Source organism: Homarus americanus, unplaced genomic scaffold (genome assembly GCF_018991925.1).
Source record: "Homarus americanus isolate GMGI-L3 unplaced genomic scaffold, GMGI_Hamer_2.0 scaffold28, whole genome shotgun sequence".
In the NCBI taxonomy this organism is placed as follows: Eukaryota; Metazoa; Arthropoda; class Malacostraca; order Decapoda; family Nephropidae; genus Homarus; species Homarus americanus.
Window position 1 is genome coordinate 1,808,681 of NW_024742238.1, and position 24,209 is coordinate 1,832,889.

The 24,209-nt window shown below is 45.5% G+C and overlaps 1 protein-coding gene across 1 annotated transcript in view; it reads right to left on the minus strand.

The window, feature by feature from the left end:
* The window catches only part of LOC121876548, a 70,205-nt gene that overhangs the window by 3,646 nt on the left and 42,350 nt on the right, over nucleotides 1–24,209 (minus strand). Inside the window, exons 3-10 of the mRNA XM_042381745.1 lie at nucleotides 12,131–12,366; nucleotides 10,256–11,164; nucleotides 4,448–4,645; nucleotides 3,530–3,649; nucleotides 3,081–3,236; nucleotides 2,401–2,573; nucleotides 1,674–1,859; nucleotides 690–884 (exon numbers count right to left, since the gene is read on the minus strand). Of these exons, the coding sequence (XP_042237679.1) occupies nucleotides 690–884; nucleotides 1,674–1,859; nucleotides 2,401–2,573; nucleotides 3,081–3,236; nucleotides 3,530–3,649; nucleotides 4,448–4,645; nucleotides 10,256–11,164; nucleotides 12,131–12,366 (2,173 nt within the window). The remainder of the gene's footprint in view (nucleotides 1–689; nucleotides 885–1,673; nucleotides 1,860–2,400; nucleotides 2,574–3,080; nucleotides 3,237–3,529; nucleotides 3,650–4,447; nucleotides 4,646–10,255; nucleotides 11,165–12,130; nucleotides 12,367–24,209) is intronic.

A 24,209-nucleotide genomic window follows, 5' to 3' on the forward strand; every position in this document is an offset into this window, starting at 1 on the left:
AAATAAACCAAGAATTAATTTATAATTTCGTTTCACCTGAAGAAGAAAATAAAAAAAACGTCTCATGTACCAAAAACATCCGTCACTCAGATCAGGTAAAACAGACATTGTGGTGAGTAAAATCCGCTGAAGACTTACGACTCACCTGAAGCCTTACGACTCACCTGAAGCCTTTCGACTCACCTGAAGCCTTACGACTCACCTGAAGACTCACGACTCACCTGAAGATTCACGACTCGCCTGATGACTCACGACTCACCTGAAGATTCACGACTCGCCTGATGACTCACGACTTACCTGAAGACTCACGACTCGCCTAAAGACACATGACACGACATGAGACTCACCTAAGGACTCACGACTCACCTGAAGACACAAGACTCACCTGAAGACTCACGATTCACTTGAAGACTCACGACTCACCTGAAGACTCACGACTCACCTGAAGACTCACGACTTACCTGAAGACTCACGACTTACCTGAAGACTCACGATTCACTTGAAGACTCACGACTCACCTGAAGACTCACGACTTACCTGAAGACTCACGACTTACCTGAAGACTCACGAATCGCCTAAAGACACAAGACTCACCTGAAGACAAGATAATCACCTGAAGACTCACTACTCACCTGAAGACTCACGACTCACCTGAAGACACGATAATCACCTGAAGACTCACGACTCACCTGAACACATCGAGCGGGTGATGGGCGGTGGCGACGGTGCGGTGACTCCGGTGTCTGAGCTTCTTCCACGCCTCCTCCACCAGTAACATCCTGTGCTCCATGTCCACCAGCGAGGACCCGAACCAGGTCTTCTGTGCTCCCTGCCACCGCTCGTGTAACCCGTTCACGTACTCTATAACTGACTCCACTTGTTCCCTGACACAAACATGACAAATTAATATGACAAACAAACATGACAAACAAACATGACAAATTAATATGGTAAATAATGATTATAAATATGGAACACAAACATAATAAGCGGTAAATAAACATGACACTCAAACATGACACTCAAACATGACAAACGCTGACAAGATACATGTGTGTATTTAGTTTCGTACAACAGATGAAAGGAGAGTAGAATTATTTCTCTCTCTCTTGTAAATATATCGTTAATTTACAGGGCAGCTGGAGTCATGGGGAGTGACCGCACTCAAGGATTATGTGATTGTACTCAAAGGCGTTAAGTTGTCGTCATCAAGGGGTTGTCATTCTACTCAAGGGGTTAACGCCTGGAGTTTTAAACATCCTCTTCCGTTGAAGAGGGTCGTCGTGTTTCAACCCGAGTTTTAAAAAAAGTTAGCCCTGAAAGACACCGCAGTACAGTACTTGACGGGGTGGTGTGGCGGTAAAATTAACTAATTCCAATATTATAAATTAATTATAATATTGGAATTATATCATTTTACCGCCACACCACCCCGTTAAGTGCTGTACTGCGGTGTCCTTCAGAACTGATTTTTTTTTTTAACTCGGGTTGAAACATGACGACCCTCTTCAACGGAAGAGGGTGTTTAAAACTCCAGGCGTGAGGCATCGTACTCTGGAGCTGTTCATCGTACCTAAGGAGTTAAGTCATCGTACTCAAAGGGGTTTAGATAGATAGATAGATTCATTTACCAGACTAGAAGGAATCAGGGGGGTCATGTCGTGGCAACTCACCGCGCATGCGTGGACTGCCTGACGCCATTGACGCGGTCCCTGAGAGAGTTGTTTTCTTCAGCCAAGACTTGTAGCGCCATGATGTTGTTGTCGTGAGCCTCCACCATGTGGTCGTGGAGGCGGGACAACTCACGCACCACCTCCTCCCTCTCCTTCACCAGCCGCCGCGCCACACTCAACACCTCTCTGAAAGATTTACGTCTTGGTAATTCACTATAAGAAGGGATCTTTTTCTTTGCGGGTAAATGACCAATATAACCAGACGCACGACGCATGATGGATGAAAGATGATACTTAAGACTTAGTAACATCGTATAGGAAACATTTCATTAGTGGTGTAACTGAATAGTGATCGATATGACTGGTAAAACACCAGATAGTATTATTTTAAAAGAGTTTACCTCCCAGATTAAAAACAGCTGCCTCACTGTGGTCCTCAACATACGATGGTGTGTATGTGTGTGTATAAAGAAGGAGCATCAGTATAAAGACAACCAGCCGTTTTCTTAGTCGTATGCAGCATTCTCATTCATGTGTGGGGAGCTGGCTCCCGAATATGTTCACCGAGCTCCCGAACAACTAAGAAAACAGCTGAATCCAGACCAGAATTTCCAAGTGACCTTCGGGTCAGGATACTCTATAGTCTATAACATAAGAGTCAGGTGGCTTATCTAAATTGATACATCCTCATATAAATATTCCAACACAGCGCTAGCAAGAAACTCACTTGAAGTTGACTCTGAGATCATGGTTGTCTGCCATCGCGGCCTCCAGCTCTGCTTCTCTCCGCGTGAGGTCGGTGGCGAGGGCGAGGCCAGACTCATGCACACACAGGTACTCGGCACACGCCAGGTGACCCCGCACCACACACACCTCCCACGCCTTCTGTCCCATGTCATTCTGTAACCGTTCCATAATGTTAATATTAGCTACTGGGTTATGTTAAGTTGGGCTCACCTGTAGACCAGACACCCCAGCTTATGTCACCTGAAGGGTAACCACCCTAACGCTACTCTACCTGGAGGAGGTTGTGTTAAGTTAGGACAGGACCTTTAGCGTTAGGCTGATTCTTCACGTGACATATGAATTCAATTAAAAAAGTTTTATGTCGGTAAAACAGCGTAATTACTGAGGATTCAATTGAAATATGTACACAGGCACGTTCGTGTAGGTAACAACAGAGAAGTTACTGAGTTTTCATGTAAAAATATGTAAACAGAAGAATGCACGTGAAGGCAAGGACAAAATTTATTGTGAATTAATTGTAAACAAAAACACACGAACATAAACATGTGAACATGTGTAAAAAAAATTAAATATATCAGTGTATACGTCTTCAAATTCTTACTGTACTGTATATCCAATAACACAACAAACCCCGGAAGTAAGCAGAGCGCGCGTGGTTACCTTGAGCGTCACATCAGCACCGTGTTGTAGTAGGATGGAACACACGCGGGAGTTACCAGTCCGAGCCGCCAAGTGGAGCGCCGTGTTGCCATTGTGATCCTTGTTGTCTAGCGGGACCTCGTGCGCCATCATGTACTCCACCAACCACCCCACCACCTGTAATATGTTCATACATAGAGGAGTTATTACATGCTAGTCTCTCTCTCTCTCTCTCTCTCTCTTTCCAGTAAATTAACTGCATTAGGTAAAATTTGTCCATAATTACTCTGTCTGGCTAAAAAATAATCGTGTAAACATTTCCCGAGAAACATTGACTAAATTAATAAGACAAAATAAACATTAATTTACTAACTACACCATACTAAATAAACATTCATAATTTAACTAAACAAGCCACAACAAACATTCCTACATTACTTGATACATTTATCCCACACAGATAAACTGACCTCCTCCTGGGCGTACTTGGCACCGACGTGTAGTAAGGACCTCTCACCGTCCTTACACCGCACCTTGTCCCTCACTCCTGTATTCTCCACCATCCACTGTACCAGCCGCAGCCGCCCATACTGTACCGGGGACAACAGCAACTACAGGTATCTACACAGTGTATTCTTATATATTCCTCTGTTAATTCACCCCCTTAGAGAATGTTTCTGGTACGTCTTAAGTGCAATTCCGATAATTATTTTTGTTTTGTTTCTAATTTGTAATAAGTGGTGGACTGTAATGTATTGTCGAATTGTATATAAAATTTCTTCAATCTCATCCAACACTGGGATATACACCTGCTTGTGAGAGTGAATCATTTATAGTATTATTAACGTATGATACATCCCAAACCCGACGCTGCCTTGTGAGGTGACCACCACAATAGAGGAATATACAATAGGTGATATCTTACCTACGGGCTTGTTTACCTGGCTAGCTGTTGACTATAGGGGCCGGGATGTATCTGTACCCCGGTATGGTAAACATCAGTTGCACGTTTGGTCAATAGATTTTTTTAAGCTAAAACCCGAGTGAAAGGACTACTTTAGTGTGAGTGTGTTGGGGTGAACGTGAAATGCAAGTTACACAGAGAATGAGTACGTCGCCGGTACAGTATCATGGTAGAAACATTGTAGTTCTTTTATAAATAAATGAATTAGGACAACAAACATCAGATACTTAATAGAAAGAATTATTGATGCTTTATGTTAATATAGAGAGAGTTTTATCCCTCATAACTTGTAGTGTTGATGGACTCGTGTAATTACTAACCTTTTCCAGTTGTTGAAGCTCAATTATACATTAAAACCTTCAACGTGTTAATATAGCGGGTGATTAAGTGTCAGGGAGATTAAGACAAACAAATGTGTCGTTACCTTGATGGCACACACGAGGGGCGTGAGTCCAAACTTGTTCTCGTCGTGGAGGGCGTCGACCAACACCTGCTGGGAGGTGAGGAGCCAGGCGAGGGGAGCCAGGTGGCCGAACACAGCCATCACGTGCAGCAGGTTGTTGCCGCTGTGGTCGCTGAGGTTACGGATCAGTGTGCCTTCCATATCGACCACACTGCGCTTCTGAAATGTGTATGTCATGGTGAACCTCTTAACATATATTCTATTAACATATATTCTAAACCTCTTAATTATATTCTAAACCTCTTAGATTATAATATAAACTTCCAAAATATATTCTAAACCTCCCAAAATATATTCTTAACCTTAAACTCTGAACCACCCAAAATCAATCCATGCATCTTCACATTTCTTTTAAAAAACTCAAACTTGATTACCTGCTCAATAATCAGTTTCTAAAAAAAAAAATCAACAATCCTCGCTATATCAATTAACACAACAATCACCATACTCCCTCTAACAATAAACACTAATTACTCTTTGTAACACTTAATCACACCTGGATCATCAACAATCATACAACAATCTCATCAAGAATCATGAGAACTGTGTCGTATGATTAACCACAGCTCACGAAACTTTATATTATGATAAATATGATAAGAACTTTTTTGTAGTACATCTATATAAAGCAAACTAAATAATTCTTCCTCTACATATATTACTCCTATAACACAGATATATAATTCCTATAATTAATAATATTACTTTTTTAATATTACGCCTATAACATATATTACTCCCTTACACCACCAAACTATAATTACTATCCTATAACTATTTTCTTTGTGTCATTGTTTTGTTCACAAGTGTTCAGTTATACCAGCCAGAACATATATAACATCACTATAAGAAAACAGAGGTAAAATCAGTATAATGATAAGGAAGGTAGAAGCACATGGAATAGGTGGATCAGTATTAAAATGGATTAGGTCATGGTTAACTGGTAGGAAACAAAGAGTCAGCATAAATGGATTAAAGTCAGACTGGGGTGCGGTCAAAAGCGGAGTTCCCCAGGGATCTGTATTAGGCCCTCTGCTGTTTGGTATATTCATTAATGATCTTGATTTAGGCATAACTAGTAGGATTAGTAAATTTGCAGATGATACCAAAATGGGGAGAGTGATAAATTCAGACAGTGACTTTGAACACCTTCAAAGAGATCTAGATACCTTACATGAGTGGTCAGTAGACTGGCAAATGAATTTTAATACTGACAAATGCAAGGTACTACAGATAGGGAAGACGAATACAAACGTTAAGTATAAACTAGGTAACACGGAAATAGAAAACTCAGTTTGTGAAAAAGATCTAGGTGTATTTGTTAGCAACGACTTGAAACCTAGAAAACAATGTATTAGCGTTCGCAACAAGGCAAACAGGATTCTTGGGTTCATATCTAGATCTGTGAGTAACAGAACTGCTGACGATATCTTGAAACTTTACCTAGCATTAGTGAGGCCACACATGGATTATGCGGTTCAGTTCTGGTGTCCTTATTATAGAATGGACATAGATTCTTTGGAGAGAGTACAAAGAAGAATGACAAAAATGATCCATAATATTAGAAACCTTCCATATGAGAAAGACTGAAAAGCTTAGGCTTGCATTCATTAGAGGCGTAGATTAGGGGAGATATGATAGAGGTGTACAAGTGGGTAAGTGGGATTAACAAGGGTAAAATGGAAGATGTTCTGAAGCTCAGTAATAACAGAAATAACTAGAACAAATGGCTTTAAATTAGATAAATTCCGATTCAGAAAGGATATAGGCAAGCACTGGTTTGGTAATAGAGTTGTGGATATGTGGAATAGGCTACCGAGTGCTATAGTAGGATCGGGGACGCTAGGGAGCTTCAAGACGAAGTTGGATAGGCACATGGAAGTGCTGGGATGGGTGTGAAAGGGATCTGCCCTGTATGGGCCAGTCGGCCTCCTGCAGTATCCCACTTTCTTATGTTCTTATGTTCTTATACCTGATAGATAAACACCTTGTAATATAGTTAATTAATATAGGAAATACGTAGTGAATTGATGTTGCTATATGTTGATTAATTGGTGAAGTCGAGTTTCTATAAGAGGAAAAACAGAGGAAGGAATAGGCGTAATATGGCAAGCTTAAGATACAATTGCCCCCCAACCAATGAACCCCTACCAGCACAAACACTTGCCCCCTCCACCGCTCTGAAACACTTGCCCCCCACTCCACCGCTCCTGAAACACTTGCCCCCCTCCACCGCTCTGAAACACTTGCCCCCACTCCACGCTCTGGAAACACTTGCCCCACTCACCTCTACCGCTCTGAAACACTTGCCCCCACTCCCACCTCCACCTCTCTAAACACTTTTACTCCACCGCTCTGAAACACTTGCCCCCACTCCACCTCTACCGCTCTAAAACCCCTTGCCCCCACTCCACCGCTCTGAAACCTTGCCCCCCCTCCACCTCTACCGCTCTAAACACTTGCCCCCACTCCACCGCTCTGAAACACTTGCCCCCCCACTCCCTCTGCGCTCTGGAAACACTTGCCCCCCCACTCCACCGCTCTGACTTACTTGCCCCTCCACCTCTACCGCTCTGAAACACTTGCCCCACCCCACCTCTACCGCTCTGAAACCTGCCCCACTCCACCGCTCTGAAACACTTGCCCCCGCTCCACCTCTACCGCTCACAGAAACACTTGCCCCCCCACTCCACCTCTACCAGCTCTGAAACACTTGCCCCACTCCACCTCTACCGCTCCTGAAACACTTGCCCCCCACTCCACCTCCACCGCTCTGAAACACTTGCCCCCCACTCCACCTCTACCGCTCTGGAAACACTTGCCCTCCACCGCTCTGAAACACTTGCCCCACTCACCTCCCACCGCTCTGAAACACTTGCCCCCCTCCACCTCTACTGCTCTGAAACACTTGCCCCCTCCCCACCTCTACTGCTCTGAAACACTTGCCCCTCCACCTCTATCGCTCTGAAACACTTGCCCCCACTCTGTCACAACCAGAGGCACCCGCCCCCCACTCCACCGCTCTGAAACACTTGCCCCCACTCTATCGCTCTGAAACACTTGCCCCCACTCCACCTCTACCGCTCTGAAACACTTGCCCCTCCTCACCCCTAAACTCCCAATATCCCGATCCTCCGTCACACCAGACATTAAAACCCTCCAGTGACGTAAAATAAACACGACATAAACCAACCATCAGTGTGTAACTACGTCGGTGTTCTTCTATTGAGCTGAGGTTGTGGCGAAGTACTAAAGGAATGAGAGAAAATAATGAAAAAAATAAATAAAACACAAAAAATGAGAAAAATGACGATAATTAAGGAATAAATATTTTGGAGAGGTCGTGAATATAAAGGGTAAAGTTAATGAGTATGTGAATGATAAATGAGGGAATAGTTATTGAATTGGTAAAGAGAATATAGGCTTTATTTATTTATTGTTTTGGGTAGTTAAGATTGGTAGTTGTTTAGAGAATAACAGGACCAACTCTCTCTCTCTCTCTCTCTCTCTCTCTCTCTCTCTCTCTCTCTCTCACACTTCACTTAGAACAGAGGTGCTGCAGACATATCAAAACCTTGACTCCATACAGTGAAACCTTTATTTAACGGATTATATTGAGAAAGAATTCCGTTATATGGAGGTTTCGCTGTATTAAGACAGGTTAAGAGACAGACTATCACTCATCTACACACACACACACACACACACACACACACACACACACACACATATATACACACACATATATACACAGACACACACACACACTGGCAATGTTTACACTCTTGCTGATTCTTCAAGATGGCGAGACAGTAAGAAATGTATCAATGAACAGCAAGACTAATATACAGACAGCTGTTGATGTATTAATGGACAGTACAAGTAATACAACTGAGGATGTATAATGAATGTATAACAAGAATAATACGAGTGAGAATGTATTGATGTATAACACTAATACAACTAAGAATGTCTAATAAATATATAACAAATCAAAAATAATAGTCGGAGGTTTGTTAGTCACATCTTATGCACCAGCTGATACAACAGTCATACTTAAGTCATCAGTCATACATACAATACTGTAAATAAAGACCCTATTTTAAGGCAGCAGGTGAGAGAGTATTTTAGGGGTGTTTTAAAGAGCCAAACTACGAGGAACTAAGAGCAGGACAGAGAGAGAGAGAGAGAGAGAGAGAGAGAGAGAGAGAGAGAGAGAGAGAGAGAGAGGACGGTGTTTACGTCTTAGTGTTGCAGGACAATAAGCCACTAACTAATGACATATAATTGAACTTGGACTTGTACACCGTGACTAAGAACACTGATGTACATAATTGAGTAGTACAATGAGAGATGGAGAGAATGGCGAGAGAGGGGAGGAGAGTTTCATTATCGAGAAGTGTGAAATAAGATGATGATGATGATGAGGAGGAGGAGGGAACGTGCCTGGAGGAGGTGAGGTGAGGTGTGGCAGAATGACAGGTTGTGATGAGGACTGAAAGGACAGGTGTCATGTATAACACACACACACACACACACACACACACACACACACACACACACACACTAACCCTGGTGATAGTAACTGAAAAGACAACCTTGTGTCGATGTTATAATGAACTATAATGCTTCACTAATGTCTTTAAATGCGTCTACCAGGTCACTATACGTCCGCTGAGTCATTATTAACTGTGGGAGGCACAGTAGAGGTGTTTGCTGGCGTGAAGGGGAGAGTGAAGGACTGATCTGGTTGATGAGGTGAATAGCTTTATGTTATGTTATTTATTTATTTATTTACTTGTTATTTTTATTTATTTATTTATTTATTTATTTATCTATTTATTTATTTGTTATTTGTATTTATTTATTTATTTATTTATTTATTTATTCTTTTGGTATATTTATCCGTTTATCTACCTATTTATTTAGTTTTATTTATTTATTTATTTGTTTATTTTTACATAGTCTATGATTGTACAGAATAAAGATATATCTATTTATCTATCTAGTTATCTATGAACTGCGTAGTGTCATCACAAACAGTAGAGCAAAGGTCCACGTACTGTTGTAAAAGATTAGAAGGTGTTGAGAGATGACGTGTGGTCTAGGCTGCGAGAGTCTTCCTTACACTGGGAACAATGTGGTGAGTATGAGAAGTGGTATTAGTTAAGGTAAGACTAAGGATAATGACAGTGATGGCTGGTATGACGAGAGTGACGTTGTGTTAAAGTAGAGACTTGTTATGATCTTGTTTGTGAGAGAGAGTCAGGTTGTGTTTTAGTGGTAATGAATAACTCATGAGGTTATTAGTGCCCCACTGAGTTATGACCACCTAGTCCTGGCTGGCACCGCTCTACCTTGCTTACGTCCATATTATTAAACAACATCTTCCCTTGAAGAGGGTCGTCGTGTTTCAACCCGAGTTTTAAATTAAATGAGTCCTCAGGGACACCGCAGTACAGTACTTAACGGGGTGGTGTGGCGGTAAAATTAACTAATTCCAATATTATAAATTAATTTTATTGGAATTAGTTAATTTTACCGCCACACCACCCCATTAAGTACTGTACTGCGGTGTACCTCAGGACTCATGTAATTTAAAACTCGGGTTGAAACACGACGACCCTCTTCAAGGGAAGATGTTGTTTAATAATACGGGCGAGTCCTTTACTGCCACACCTCACCCAGTGTTACTCAGGGTCACCGTGCTGGAGAGTGACAGTGACACACACACACACACACACACACACACACACACACAGTACTCACCAGAGATGGCAGGTCACCCTTTTTAGCGATATCGAATATTCTTTTAATCCAGTCTGGTGTTCTGCCTCGTTCTCTGCCGCGGTGTTCGGGTCGAGGCTTCCTGCTGATTTCTTCTTCCTCCCTCCTGCTCTCCTTACTTATCCCAGGGGCTCCCTGAGACTCCCCCAGGGCAGTCTCGCCCCTGGGTTGTGTTCGCTCCCTTCTGCGAGGGTGCGCGATGCTATGGACGCGCCCCTGCCCCCCATGGTTCCCCCTGAGGCTAGGTTCTGGCCCCTGGGAGGTGACGGCGTCGTAGATCTTTTCACTGTACTGCTGGAAGTCTGCTGACAGGACAGGTGGACCAGGTGGGCGTGTAGGGGTGTCGTCACCATGGTCTCCGGCACTTCCCCCGCCCGCGGAGGTGGTAAGGGTTGGTTGGCGAGAAGAGGAGGCGCGTGAACCAGAGTGAGGACGGGAGGGGCGCTGCGGCCGGGGTTCCTGAGCTAGCCGCTGCACTTCCGGTCCATGGGCCAGTTCACTCAACGTCTCTATGATCGACACAGTTTTTAAGAATCCTGGCTTTTGGTGTACACTCCGCCTCCCGCCACCGCCATTAGTTCCTTTAGAGGCACTGCCTCGCCCGATATCTCTGCCACTAGCACCACCCACTGTCTTGCCCCGCCCACCACTAGCACCCGACTTACCCGCTGTCGGGAGACCCAACCCACCACTGCTGTTGTTGGCACTCCCACCCACGTTTCTCCCACTGTTGTTGCCATTTCCTCCACTCACGCCCACCTTCCGCCCACTCACACTGGCCACACCCACACCACGCCCCCCTGCACCACTTACTCCACCCACAAGTACGCTCTCCAAGTCGCCCATGCCCAGTAGCCGCCGCTCCCGTGACCTGCTACGGCTCTTGCACCCCTGGGGAGTAAAGACACACGTTAATGATCATATCACAACACCTCAACACACACAGTTCACCATTGGCTGTTAGACAACCTAATTCCCGCTTACTGTGACCTGACTTATAATAATTTACGTCCGTCAGGGATGTTATACCAACTTAACTCAGCCGAGAGGATAAAGTAAAGTTATAACAAATTCCTCGTAACCCGTATTTAACCTCTTGTGTAAGGTGTCGCCACCGGCCACGGTGAAGGGGTTAAGGGTTACATCTATTATACTATAATCAATTACTATATTTTCATTAATTTCTTCACAACAGCTTCCATAAAGATATATAACATTAAGAAATCTTTCACTACATGTATTGACTTTTTCTTCAAGTATCTAACTGATTCTTCAAAGTCACTTCCTGACTTTTGTTTTATTTCGTCAACTAAAGTAAACTGTGACGTCATCAGTATAGAATCTAATTAACTGGTGAGGCTGACTGTGGTACTGACGTCATCACCTACTGCATAGTGTTTATCATAATTACACATACCTGATAATGATTAGTTCTACTGCTAGGGTAAGAGTCTCTCTCTCTCTCTCTCTCTCTCTCTCTCTCTCTCTCTCTCTTCTTGCTCTCTTCTGCCCTCTCTTCCCCTCTCATATTCTCAAAACCCTCTCCTATCCTATCCTACCACTCATACCCTCTCTCTCCTACCCCTCTCCAACCCTCTCTTCCCCTGCCCTGCCTTCTAGTACCCTCCCATTCCCTCTCTCTTGCCTTCTCTTCCCTTCTCCTGCTTCTTCATACCTTCTCATGCCCTCTGTTGCCCTCTCTTCCCCTTCCCTGCTTCTGCATACCCTCTCTTCCCCTCTCCTGCTTCTTCATACCCGCTCATACCCCCTGTTGCCCTCTCTTGACCTCCCCTGCCTCTTCATACCCTTTCATTCCCTCCCATGCCCTCTCTCTTGCCTGCTCCTCTCATTGCTCACCGTGCTGCTGTGGAGGCGACAGGTACAAGTGCAGGTGGTCTGGCGTTCATGATGAAGGCTCGGTGCTGCTGCGGGCGCCGGTACCGCCGAGGTGTCGGGTGGTCGGGTCGGGTGGTCGGGTCGTCGGGCTCTGCGGACGGCAGGCGGGGACCTATACACGGGACGTCGGTAGATCTCAGTGCTGATGTTGGTGCTCAATACTGACGGAGTTGAGTCCACTGGCAGGGAGTAGGTGTCTGTAAGAGGTAGATTACTTTAGAACCATGTCTGTAAGTGTCACTTTAGAACCATGTCTGTAAGTGTCTAGAAGAGGTAGGTGTCTGTAAGTGTCTAGAAGAGGTAGATTACTTTAGAACCATGTCTGTAAGTGTCTAGAAGAGGTGTACTTTAGAACCATGTCTGTAAGTGTCTAGAAGAGGTGTAGAACCATGTCTGTAAGTGTCTAGAAGAGGTAGATTACTTTAGAACCATGTCTGTAAGTGTCTGTAAGTGTCTGTAGGTGTCTGTAAGTAAGGTGTCTGTAGGTGTCTGTAAGTGTCTGTAGGTGTCTGTAAGTGTCAAGTGTCTGTGAGGTGTCTGTAGGTGTCTGTGGGTGTCTGTAAGTGCCTGTAGGTGTCTGTAAGTGTCTGTAGGTGTCTGTAGAGGTGTCTGTAAGTTGTCTGTAGGTGTCTGTAAGTGTCTGTAAGTGCCTGTAAGTGTCTGGTGTCTGTAGGTGTCTGTAAGTGCCTGTAGGTGTCTGTAAGTGTCTGTAAGTGTCTGTAGTGTCTGTAAGTGCCTGTAGGTGTCTGGAAGTGTCTGTAAGTGTCTGTAAGTGCCTGTAAGTGCCTGTAGGTGTCTGGAAGTGTCTGTAGGTGTCTGTAGGTGTCTGTAAGTGTGCCTGTAAGTGTCTGTAAGTGTCTGTAGGTGTCTGTAGGTGTCTGTAACAATAAGACAGCTTTATCAGCGTCTCTATTAGGATAAAAACTCCAATAAAAATATCAGATAATAAGAGTTAATATCAGTGTATATCCACATATAATAAATACAATGTAAAATGCGAAATAATAATAATAATAATTATAACAACAACAACAACAAAAAACAACAATAATAATAATAATAATATGATAAGTACAACAATAATAATAATAATAATATCAGTATTGCATCATTATTATCATTATTATGATTATTATTATTATTATTTTGTACGTAAATTACAACTCAACGAAGGGATTTAATGACCTCAATCAGAACTTGTCTTAGAAACAAGTCGTGTGCTTGGCTAGGTTAGGTTAGGTTGTCATGATTTAGAAGTTGGTAACAGAACAACGGGGAGTATCAAATAAGTGAACCAGCGAACGTCAGTAGTTGCATTGTTCAGCTGTGTAGTCAACGTGCGAGGATTCCGTGATGAAAAGGTCCAGTCTGGAGGTTATCTAGATCAGTGTCGTGTAAACAGTGTAAGTGTGAGGACGGTTTACTGACGGTGTGTGGACGAGGAGGATGAATCAACTTTAGCGGTGAAGGAATTGTCAGATCTAGTAGATGATGATCTTTTCCGCGTGAGCTGGACCAGGGATGCAAGGAGGGAGTGTTGGGTGTCACCGTCAACACCTGTCAACGTCAACACCTGTCAACGTCAACATCTGTCACCATCTGAATAAGGTAGAATCTTAAGAGTGATTCTGACGCCATATTTTGACATATTCACTTACGAGAAATATCCACCATAAGACACTTAGACAATCGGAACACTAATTTAATTGTTACCAGACAAATATGAGTGATTGTTATGGTTGGGCGCCACGTGACTTCCTATAATGGTGTCTAATGGTTAGGTTAGGATTAGGGCTCGTGAGGATTAGGAGCCCATCAGGATTAGGACCCCATCACGATTAGGAGCATCACGATTAGGGTTATCATGATTAGGACCATCACGATTAGGGCCATCACGATTAGACCCGTCAAGATTAGACCCATCACGATTAGAACCATCACGATTAGGGCCATCTATATGAACCAGCCTTACATGTCATCTTAAAATATTCCCATTATTACCAAGGTCAGTCAGTTCTGTGCCGCTCCTTCCTGACTTAACTGATGGGCACTATTAGGGTGTGAGGGAGACATATTCAGGTGTTGCTTAATGCTAACTTTGACTTATTCTTTATTTCAATTATAAAGGGAATTTTTTATGCTATTTCATTACAACTAAAAAAAAATATGTCGATGATTTTTCTTTAATACGCAAATTTTTACCTCAGGGTCATATGTTGTTGTCTTAATGTTGTTCTTATTGTCGTTGTTGTTATTATTATTACTGTATTATTATTATTGTTAACAGTAATTAATAGTAGTTGGTAGTAATAATAGTAGTAATAGTAGTAGTAGTAGTAGTAATAGTTTTAAAATTCCTTCATATTCAGTGATACTCGAGCTACTTTATTTTTGTATTGCCTTTTATTAAAACAAGGAACACTTCCAATCGGCATAATAGCGTAATAGTTATTGACGCTCTTGACCTTTGACCTACATATCCACAAACACACACGCGCATATATATTGATTACAGTACCTTCCCTCTCTGTAAAGTTGCACTAAACTAAATACCTAATACCCAGACCCTTATTAAGTGCCATACAGAGCATCATTAAAACACCTGGAGCATTATTAACACACCTGGAGCATCATTAACACACCTGGAGCATCATTAACACACCTGGAGCATTATTAACACACCTGGAGCATTATTAACACACCTGGAGCATTATTAACACACCTGGAGCATTGTTAAGACACCTGGAGTATTATTAAGACACCTGGAGCATTATTAACACAAATGGAGTATTATTACACAAAACGGAGCATTATTAAGACACCTTGAGCATCATTAAGATACCTGGAGCATTATTAACACACCTGGAGCATTATTACCACACCTGGAGCATTATTAAGACAGCTGGAGCATTATTAACACACCCAGAGAATTATTAAGACACCCGGAGCATTATTAACACACTCGGAGCATTATTAACACATATGGGTCATTTTTAAGACAACTATAAAGTTTATTAGGACATCTGGAGCATCATTAAAGCACCTGAAGCATTTTTATGACACCTGGATCATTATCATGACCCCCAGAAAAATATTAACACATCTGAAGCAATATGTCCACACCTCTTGATATGGTGAAAGACAGTGTAGGTGGCGCACAGTCACACAGACAGTGTAGGTGCCATACAGTCACAAACACAGTGTAGGTGGCATACAGTCACACAGACAGTGTAGGTGGCATACAGTCACACAGACAGTGTAGGTGGCATACAGTCACTCAGACAGTGTAGGTGGCACACAGTCACACGGACAGTGTAGGCGACAGACAGTCACACAGACAGTGTAGGTGGCATACAGTCACACAAACAGTGCAGGCGACAAACAGTCACACAGACAGTGTAGGTGGGATACAGTCACACAGACAGTGTAGGTGACATACAGTCACACAGACAGTGTAGGGGACACACACAGTTACACAGACAGTATAAGGAACAGTCACAGAGAGTGTAGTCGACACAGACAGCCACACAAACAGTATAGGGGACAGGTAGTCACACAGACAGGGTAGGCGACACAGACAGCCACACAGAGAGTGTTGAGAACAGACAATCAAACAGACAGTGTAGGCGGCAAACAGTCACACAGACAGTGTAGATGGCATACAGTTACACAGACAGTGTAGGTGACAGACAGTCACTCAGACAGTATAGGTGGCATACCGTCCCACAAACAGTGTAGGTGGCATACAGTTACACAGACAGTGTAGGCGACAGACAGTCACACAGACAATGGGTGGCAGAGAGTCACACAGACAGTGTAGGTGACAGAGTCACACAGACAGTGTAGGTGGCATACAGTCACACATACAGTGTAGGTGACACAGTCACACAGACAGTGTAGGTGAGATACAGTCACACAGACAGTGTAGGTGGCATACAGTCACACAGACAGTGTAGGCGACAGACAGTCACACAGACAGTGTAGGCGACAGACAGTCACACAGACAGTGTCGGCGACAGAGTCACACAGACAGTGTAGGTGACAGATTGTCACACAGACAGTGAAGGAGACACACACAGTTAAACAGACAGTATAAGGAACAGACAGTCACAGAGACAATGTAGTCGATACAGACAGCCACAGAGACAGTATAGGGGACAGACAGCCACACAGACAGTATAGGGGACAAAGAGTCACACAGACACTGTAGGGGACACACAGTCACACAGACAGTGTAGGTGGCAGAGAGTCACACAGACAGTGTAGAGGACACACACAGTCACACAGACAGTATAAGTGGGATACAGTCACACAGCCAGTGTAGGTGGAATGCAGTCACACAGACAGTGTAGGTGGCATACAGTCACACAGACAGTGTAGGCGACAGACAGTCACACAGACAGTGTAGGCGACAGACAGTCACACAGACAGTGTAGGCGACAGAAAGTCACACAGACAGTGTAGGTGACAGATTGTCACACAGACAGTGAAGGAGACACACACAGTTAAACAGACAGTATAAGGAACAGACAGTCACAGACACAATGTAGTCGATACAGACAGCCACAGAGACAGTATAGGGGACAGACAGCCACACAGACAGTATAGGGGACAAAGAGTCACACAGACACTGTAGGGGACACACAGTCACACAGACAGTGTAGGTGGCAGAGAGTCACACAGACAGTGTAGGGGACACACACAGTCACACAGACAGTATAGGTGGGATACAGTCACACAGCCAGTGTAGATGGAATGCAGTCACACAGACAGTGTAGGTGGCATACAGTCCCACACAGTGTAGGCGACCGACAGTCACACAGACAGTGTAGGCGACAGTCACACAGACATTGTAGGCGAGAGACAGTTAAACAGACAGTGGGTGGCAGAGAGTCACACAGACAGTGTAGGTGACAGACAGTCACACAGAAAGTGTAGGTGGCATACAGTCATACAGACAGTGTAGGCGGCAAACAGTCACAAAGGCAGTGAAGATGGCATACAGTCACACAGACAGTGTAGGTGGCATACAGTCACACAAACAGTGTAGGTGGGAGACAGTGTAGGCGACAGACAGTCACACAGACATTGTAGGCCACAGACAGTCACACAGACAGTGTAGGCGACAGACAGTCACACAAACAGTGTAGGCGACAGACAGTCACACAGACAGTGTCGGGGACACACACAGTGACACAGACAGTATAGGTGGGATACAGTCATACAGACAGCGTAGGTGACAGACAGTCACACAGACAGTATAGGTGGCATACAGTCACACAGGCAGTGAAGGTGACACAGTCACACAGACAGTGTAGGCGACAGACAGTCACACAGACAGTGTAGGTGACAGACAGTCACACAGGCAGTGTAGGTGGGATACAGTCACACAGACAGTGTAGGTGGGATACAGTCACACAGACAGTGTAGGTGACAGACAGTCACATAGACAGTGTAAGTGACAGACAGTCACACGGGCAGTGTAGATGACACAGTCACACAGACAGTGTAGGTGGAATAAAGTCACACAGACAGTGTAGGTGACACACAGCCACACAGACAGTATAGGGGACAGACAGCCACACAGTCAGTATAGGGGACAGACAGTCACACAGACACTGTAGGGGAAACACACAGTCACACAGACAGTGTAGGTGGCATACAGTCACAAGAGACAGTGTAGGGGACACACACAGTCACACAGACAGTGTAGGTGGCATACAGTCACACAGACAGTGTAGGCGACAGACACTTACACAGACAGTGTAGGGGACACAAACAGTCACACAGACAGTGCAGGTGGCATACAGTCACACAGACAGTGTAGGTGACAAAGAGTCACACAGACACTGTAGGGGACACACAGTCACACAGACAGTGTAGGGGACACATAGTCACACAGGCAGTATAGGGAACAGACAGCCACACAGACATTGTAGGCCAAAGACACTCACACAGACAGTGTAGGCGACAGACAGTCAAACAGACAGTGTAGGGGGACACACACTGTCACACAGACAGTGTAGGTGACAGACAGTCACACAGACAGTGTAGGTGCATACAGTCACACATACAGTGTAGGTGAAAGACAGTCACACAGACAGTGTAGGTAACAGACAGTCACACAGACAGTGTAGGGGACACACACACAGCTACACAAACAGTATAAGGAACAGACAGGCACAGAGACAATGTAGTCGATACAGACAGCCACACAGACAGTATAGGGGACAGACAGCCACACAGACAGTATAGGGAACAGACAGTCACACAGACAGTGTAGGTGGCATACATTCACACAGACAGTGTAGGTGAAAGACAGTCACACAGACAGTGTAGGGGACACATAGTCACACAGGCAGTGTAGGCGACAGACAGTCACACAGACATTGTAGGCCAAAGACACTTACACAGACAGTGTAGGCGACAGACAGTCAAACAGACAGTGTAGGGGACACACACCGTCACACAGACAGTGTAGGTGACAGACAGTTACACAGACAGTGTAGGTGGCATACAGTCACACAGAAAGTGTAGGGGACACACAGTCACACAGGCAGTGTAGGGGACACACACAGTCCACACAGACAGTGTAGGCGACAGACAGTCACACAGACAGTGTAGGGTGGATACAGTCACACAGCCAGTGTAGGTGCAATGCAGTCACACAGACAGTGTAGGTGGCATACAGTCATACACAGTGTAGGCGACAGACAGTCACACAGACAGTGTAGGCGACAGTCACACAGACATTGTAGGCGAAAGACAGTTAAACAGACAGTGTAGGCGACAGACAGTCACACAAACGGTGTAGGTGGCATACAGTCACACAGACAGTGTAGGCGACAGACAGTCACACAGACAGTGGGTGGCAGAGAGTCACACAGACAGTGTAGGTGACATACAGTCACACAGAAAGTGTAGGTGGCATACAGTCACACAGACAGTGTAGGCGGCAAACAGTCACAAAGGCACTGTAGATGGCATACAGTCACACAGACAGTGTAGGTGGCATACAGTCACACAGACACTGTAGGTGGCATACAGTCACACAGACAGTGCATTCGTCAGACAGTCACACAGAAGGTGTAGGCGACAAACAGTCACACAGACAGTGTAGGTGGGAGACAGTGTAGGCGACAGACAGTCACACAGACATTGTAGGCCACAGACAGTCACACAGACAGTGTAGGCGACAGACAGTCACACAAACAGTGTAGGCGACAGACAGTCACACAGACAGTGTCGAGGACACACACAGTCACACAGACAGTATAAGTGGGATACAGTCATACAGACAGCGTAGGTGACAGAAGTCACAGACAGTATAGGTGGTATACAGTCACACAGGCAGTGAAGGTGACACAGTCACACAGACAGTGCAGGACGACAGACAGTCACACAGGCAGTGTAGGTGACACAGTCACACAGACAGTGTAGGTGGGATACAGTCACACAGACAGTGTAGGTGACAGACAGTCACACAGACAGTGTAGGCGGCAAACAGTCACACAGACAGTGTAGGTGGCATACAGTCACACAGACAGTGTAGGTGGCATACAGTCACACAGACACTGTAGGTGGCATACAGTCACACAGACAGTGCATTCGTCAGACAGTCACACAGAAGGTGTAGGCGACAAACAGTCACACAGACAGTGTAGGTGGGAGACAGTGTAGGCGACAGACAGTCACACAGACATTGTAGGCCACAGACAGTCACACAGACAGTGTAGGCGACAGACAGTCACACAAACAGTGTAGGCGACAGACAGTCACACAGACAGTGTCGAGGACACACACAGTCACACAGACAGTATAAGTGGGATACAGTCATACAGACAGCGTAGGTGACAGACAGTCACACAGACAGTATAGGTGGCATACAGTCACACAGGCAGTGAAGGTGACACAGTCACACAGACAGTGCAGGCGACAGACAGTCACACAGACAGTGTAGGTGACAGACAGTCACACAGGCAGTGTAGGTGACAGAGTCACACAGACAGTGTAGGTGGGATACAGTCACACAGACAGTGTAGATGACAGACAGTCACACAGACAGTGTAAGTGACAGACAGTCAAACAGGCAGTGTAGGTGGCACAGTCACACAGACAGTGTAGGTGGGATACAGTCACACAGACAGTGTAGGTGACAGACAGTCACACAGACAGTGTAGGGGACACACAGTTAAACAGACAGTGTAGGGGACACACACAGTCACAAAGACAGTGTAGGTGGCATACAGTCACACAGAGAGTGTAGGTTACAGACAGTCACACACAGTGTACGTGGCATACAGTTACACAGAGAGTGTAGGCGACAGACAGTTACACAGACAGTGTAGGGGACACAAACAGTCACACAGACAGTGCAGGTGGCATACAGTCACACAGACAGTGTAGGCGACAGACAGTCACACAGTCAGTGTAGGTGGCATACAGTCATACAAACAGTGTAGGTGCCATACGGTCACACAGACAGTGTAGGCGACAGACAGTCACACAGACAGTGGGTGGCACACTGTCACACAGACAGTGTAGGTGACAGATAGTCACACAGACACTGTAGGTGGCATACAGTCACACAGACAGGGTAGGTGACAGACAGTCACACAGACAGTGTAGGTGCATACAGTCACACATACAGTGTAGGTGAAAGGCAGTCACACAGACAGAGTAGGTAACAGACAGTCACACAGACAGTGTAGGGGACACACACAGCTACACAAACAGTATAAGGAACAGACAGTCACAGAGACAATGTAGTCTATACAGACAGCCACACAGACAGTATTGGGGACAGACAGTCACACAGACAGTGTAGGTGATAGACAGTCACAGAGACAGTGTAGGTGGCATACAGTCACACAGAGAGTGTAGGTTACAGACAGTCACACAGACAGTGTAGGTGGCATACAGTCACACAGACAGTGTAGGCGACAGACAGTCACACGGACAGTGTAGGGGACACAAACACTCACACAGACAGTGCAGGTGGCATACAGTCACACAGACAGTGTTGGCGACAGACAGTCACACAGACAGTGTAGGGGACGCAAACAGTCACACAGACAATGTAGGTGGCATACAGTCACATAGACAGTGTAGGGGGCATACATTCACACAGACAGTGTAGGTGACAGACAGTCACACAGACAGTGTAGGTGGCATACAGTCACACAGACAGTGTAGGTGACAGACAGTCACACAGACAGTGTAGGTGGCATAGTCACACAGACAGTGTAGGTGGCATACAGTCACACAGACAGTGTGAGTGACAGACAGTCACTTAGGAAATTATGTAGGGACGCAAACAGTCACACAGACAATGTAGGTGGCATACAGTCACATAGGTGTAGGGGCATACATTCACACAGACAGTGTAGGGAGACACACACAGTCACATATAGGCAGTGTAGGGGACACAAACAGTCCACACAGACAGTGTAGGGGGCATACATTCATACAGACAGTGTAGGAGACACACACAGTCACATAGACAGTGTAAGGGGACACAAACAGTCACAGACAGTAGTAGGTGGCATACAATCACACAGACAGTGTGGGTGGCATACAGTCACACAGACAGTGTAGGTGGCATACAGTCACACGAACAGTGTGGTGGCAGTGCACACGGACGGTAGGCGACAGACAGTCACACAGTCGGTGCAGGTGGCATGCAGTCATGCAAACTGGTGTGGTGGCATACAGTCACACAGACGGTGTAGGCGACAGACAGTCACACAGACAGTGGGTGGCATACTGTCACACTGGAGCAGTGTAGGTGATGAACAGTCACACAGACTCTGTAGGTGGCATACAGTCACACAGACAGTGTGGTGATGACAGTCACACAGACAGTGTAGGTGCATACAGTCACACATACAGTGTAGGTGACAGACAGTCACACAGACAGTGTAGGTGACAGACAGTCACACAGTCAGCGTAGGGGACACACCGTCAAACAGACAGTGTAGGTGGCATACAGTCACACAGACAGTGTAGGCGACAGACAGTCACACAGACAGTGTAGGTGGCATACAGTCACACAGACAGTGTAGGGGACACACACAGTCCACACAGACAGTGTAGGCGACAGACAGTCACACAGACAGTGTAGGGGACACAAACAGTCACACAGACATTGTAGGTGGCATACAGTCACACAGACAGTGTAGATGGCATACAGTCACACAGACAGTGAAGGTGGGATACATTCACACAGACAGTGTAGGTGAAAGACAGTCACACAGACAGTGTAGGTGGCATACAGTCACACAGACAGTGTAGGGGACACACAGTCACACATGCAGTGTAGGGGACACACACAGTCCTCACAGACAGTGTAGGCGACAGACAGTCACACAGACAGTGTAGGGGACACAAACAGTCACACAGACATTGTAGGTGGCATACAGTGACACAGACAGTGTAGGTGGCATACAGTCACACAGACAGTGAAGGTGGGATACAGTCACACAGACAGTGTAGGTGACAGACAGTCACACAGACAGTGTAGGGGACACACACAGTTACAAAGACAGTATAAGGAACAGATAGTCACAGAGACGATGTAGCCGATACAGACAGCCACACAGACTCTGTAGGGGACACAGTCACACAGACAGTGTAGATGACAGACAGTCACACAGACAGTTTAGGTGGCATACAGTCACAGAAACAGTGTAGGTGGCATACAGCCACACAGACAGTGTAGGTGACAGACAGTCACGCAGACAGTGTAAGTGGCATACAGTCACACAGACAGTGTAGGTGGCATACAATCACACAGACAGTGTAGCCGACAGACAGTCACACAGACAGTGTAGGGGACACAAACAGTCACACAGATAGTGTAGGTGGCATACAGTCACACAGACAGTGGAGGCGACAGAGTCACACAGACAGTGGGTGGCACACTGTCACACAGACAGTGTAGGGGACAGACAGTCACACAGACAGTGTAGGTGGCATACAGTCACACAGACATTGTAGGCGAAAGACAGTCACACAGACTGTGTAGGTGGCATAAACTCACACAGACAGTGTAGGTGACAGACAGTCACACAGACATTGTAGGCGACAGACAGTCACACAGACAGTGTAGGTGACAGACAGTCACACAGACATTGTAGGCGACAGACAGTCCTGAACGGTGTAGGGGACACACACAGTCATGCAACAGTGTGGGTGGGATAGTGCACACAGACAGTGTGGGTGGCATACAGTCACATAGACACTGTAGGCGAGAGAGACAGTCACACAGACAGTGTGGGTAGCATACAGTCCACAGTGATGTAGGTGGGATAGTCACACACAGACAGTGTAGGTGGCATACAGTCACAGTGTGGGTGGCATGATCACCTGAACATTGTAGGCGACAGACAGTCACACAGACAGTGTAGGTGACAGACAGTCAAACAGACAGTGTAGGGGACACACAGTTACATGGACAGTGTAGGCGACAAACAGTCACACAAACAGTGTAGGTGGCATACAGTCACACAGACAGTGTAGGTGGCATACAGTCACACAGACAGTGTAGGTGGCATACAGTCACACAGACAGTGTAGGCGACAGACAGTCACACAGACAGTGTCGAGGAAACACACATGCACACAGACAGTGTAGGTGGCATAGTCACACAAACAGTGTAGGTGGTATACAGTCACACAGACAGTGTAGGCGACAGACAGTCACACAGACAGTGGGTGGCAGAAAGTCACACAGACAGTGTAGGCGACAAACAGTCACATAGACAGTTTAGGTGGAATACAGTCACACAGACAGTGTCGGCGATAGACAGTCTCACAGACATTGTAGGCGACAGACAGTCACACAGACAGTGTAGGGGACACACAGAGTAACACAGACAGTATAAGTGGGATACAGTCACACAGACATTGTAGGTGACAGACAGTCACACAGACAGTGTAAGCGACAGACAGTCACACAGACAGTGTTGGTGGCATCCAGTCCACACAGACAGTGTAGGTGACAGCCAGTCACAGACAGTGTAGGTGGCATACAGTCACAC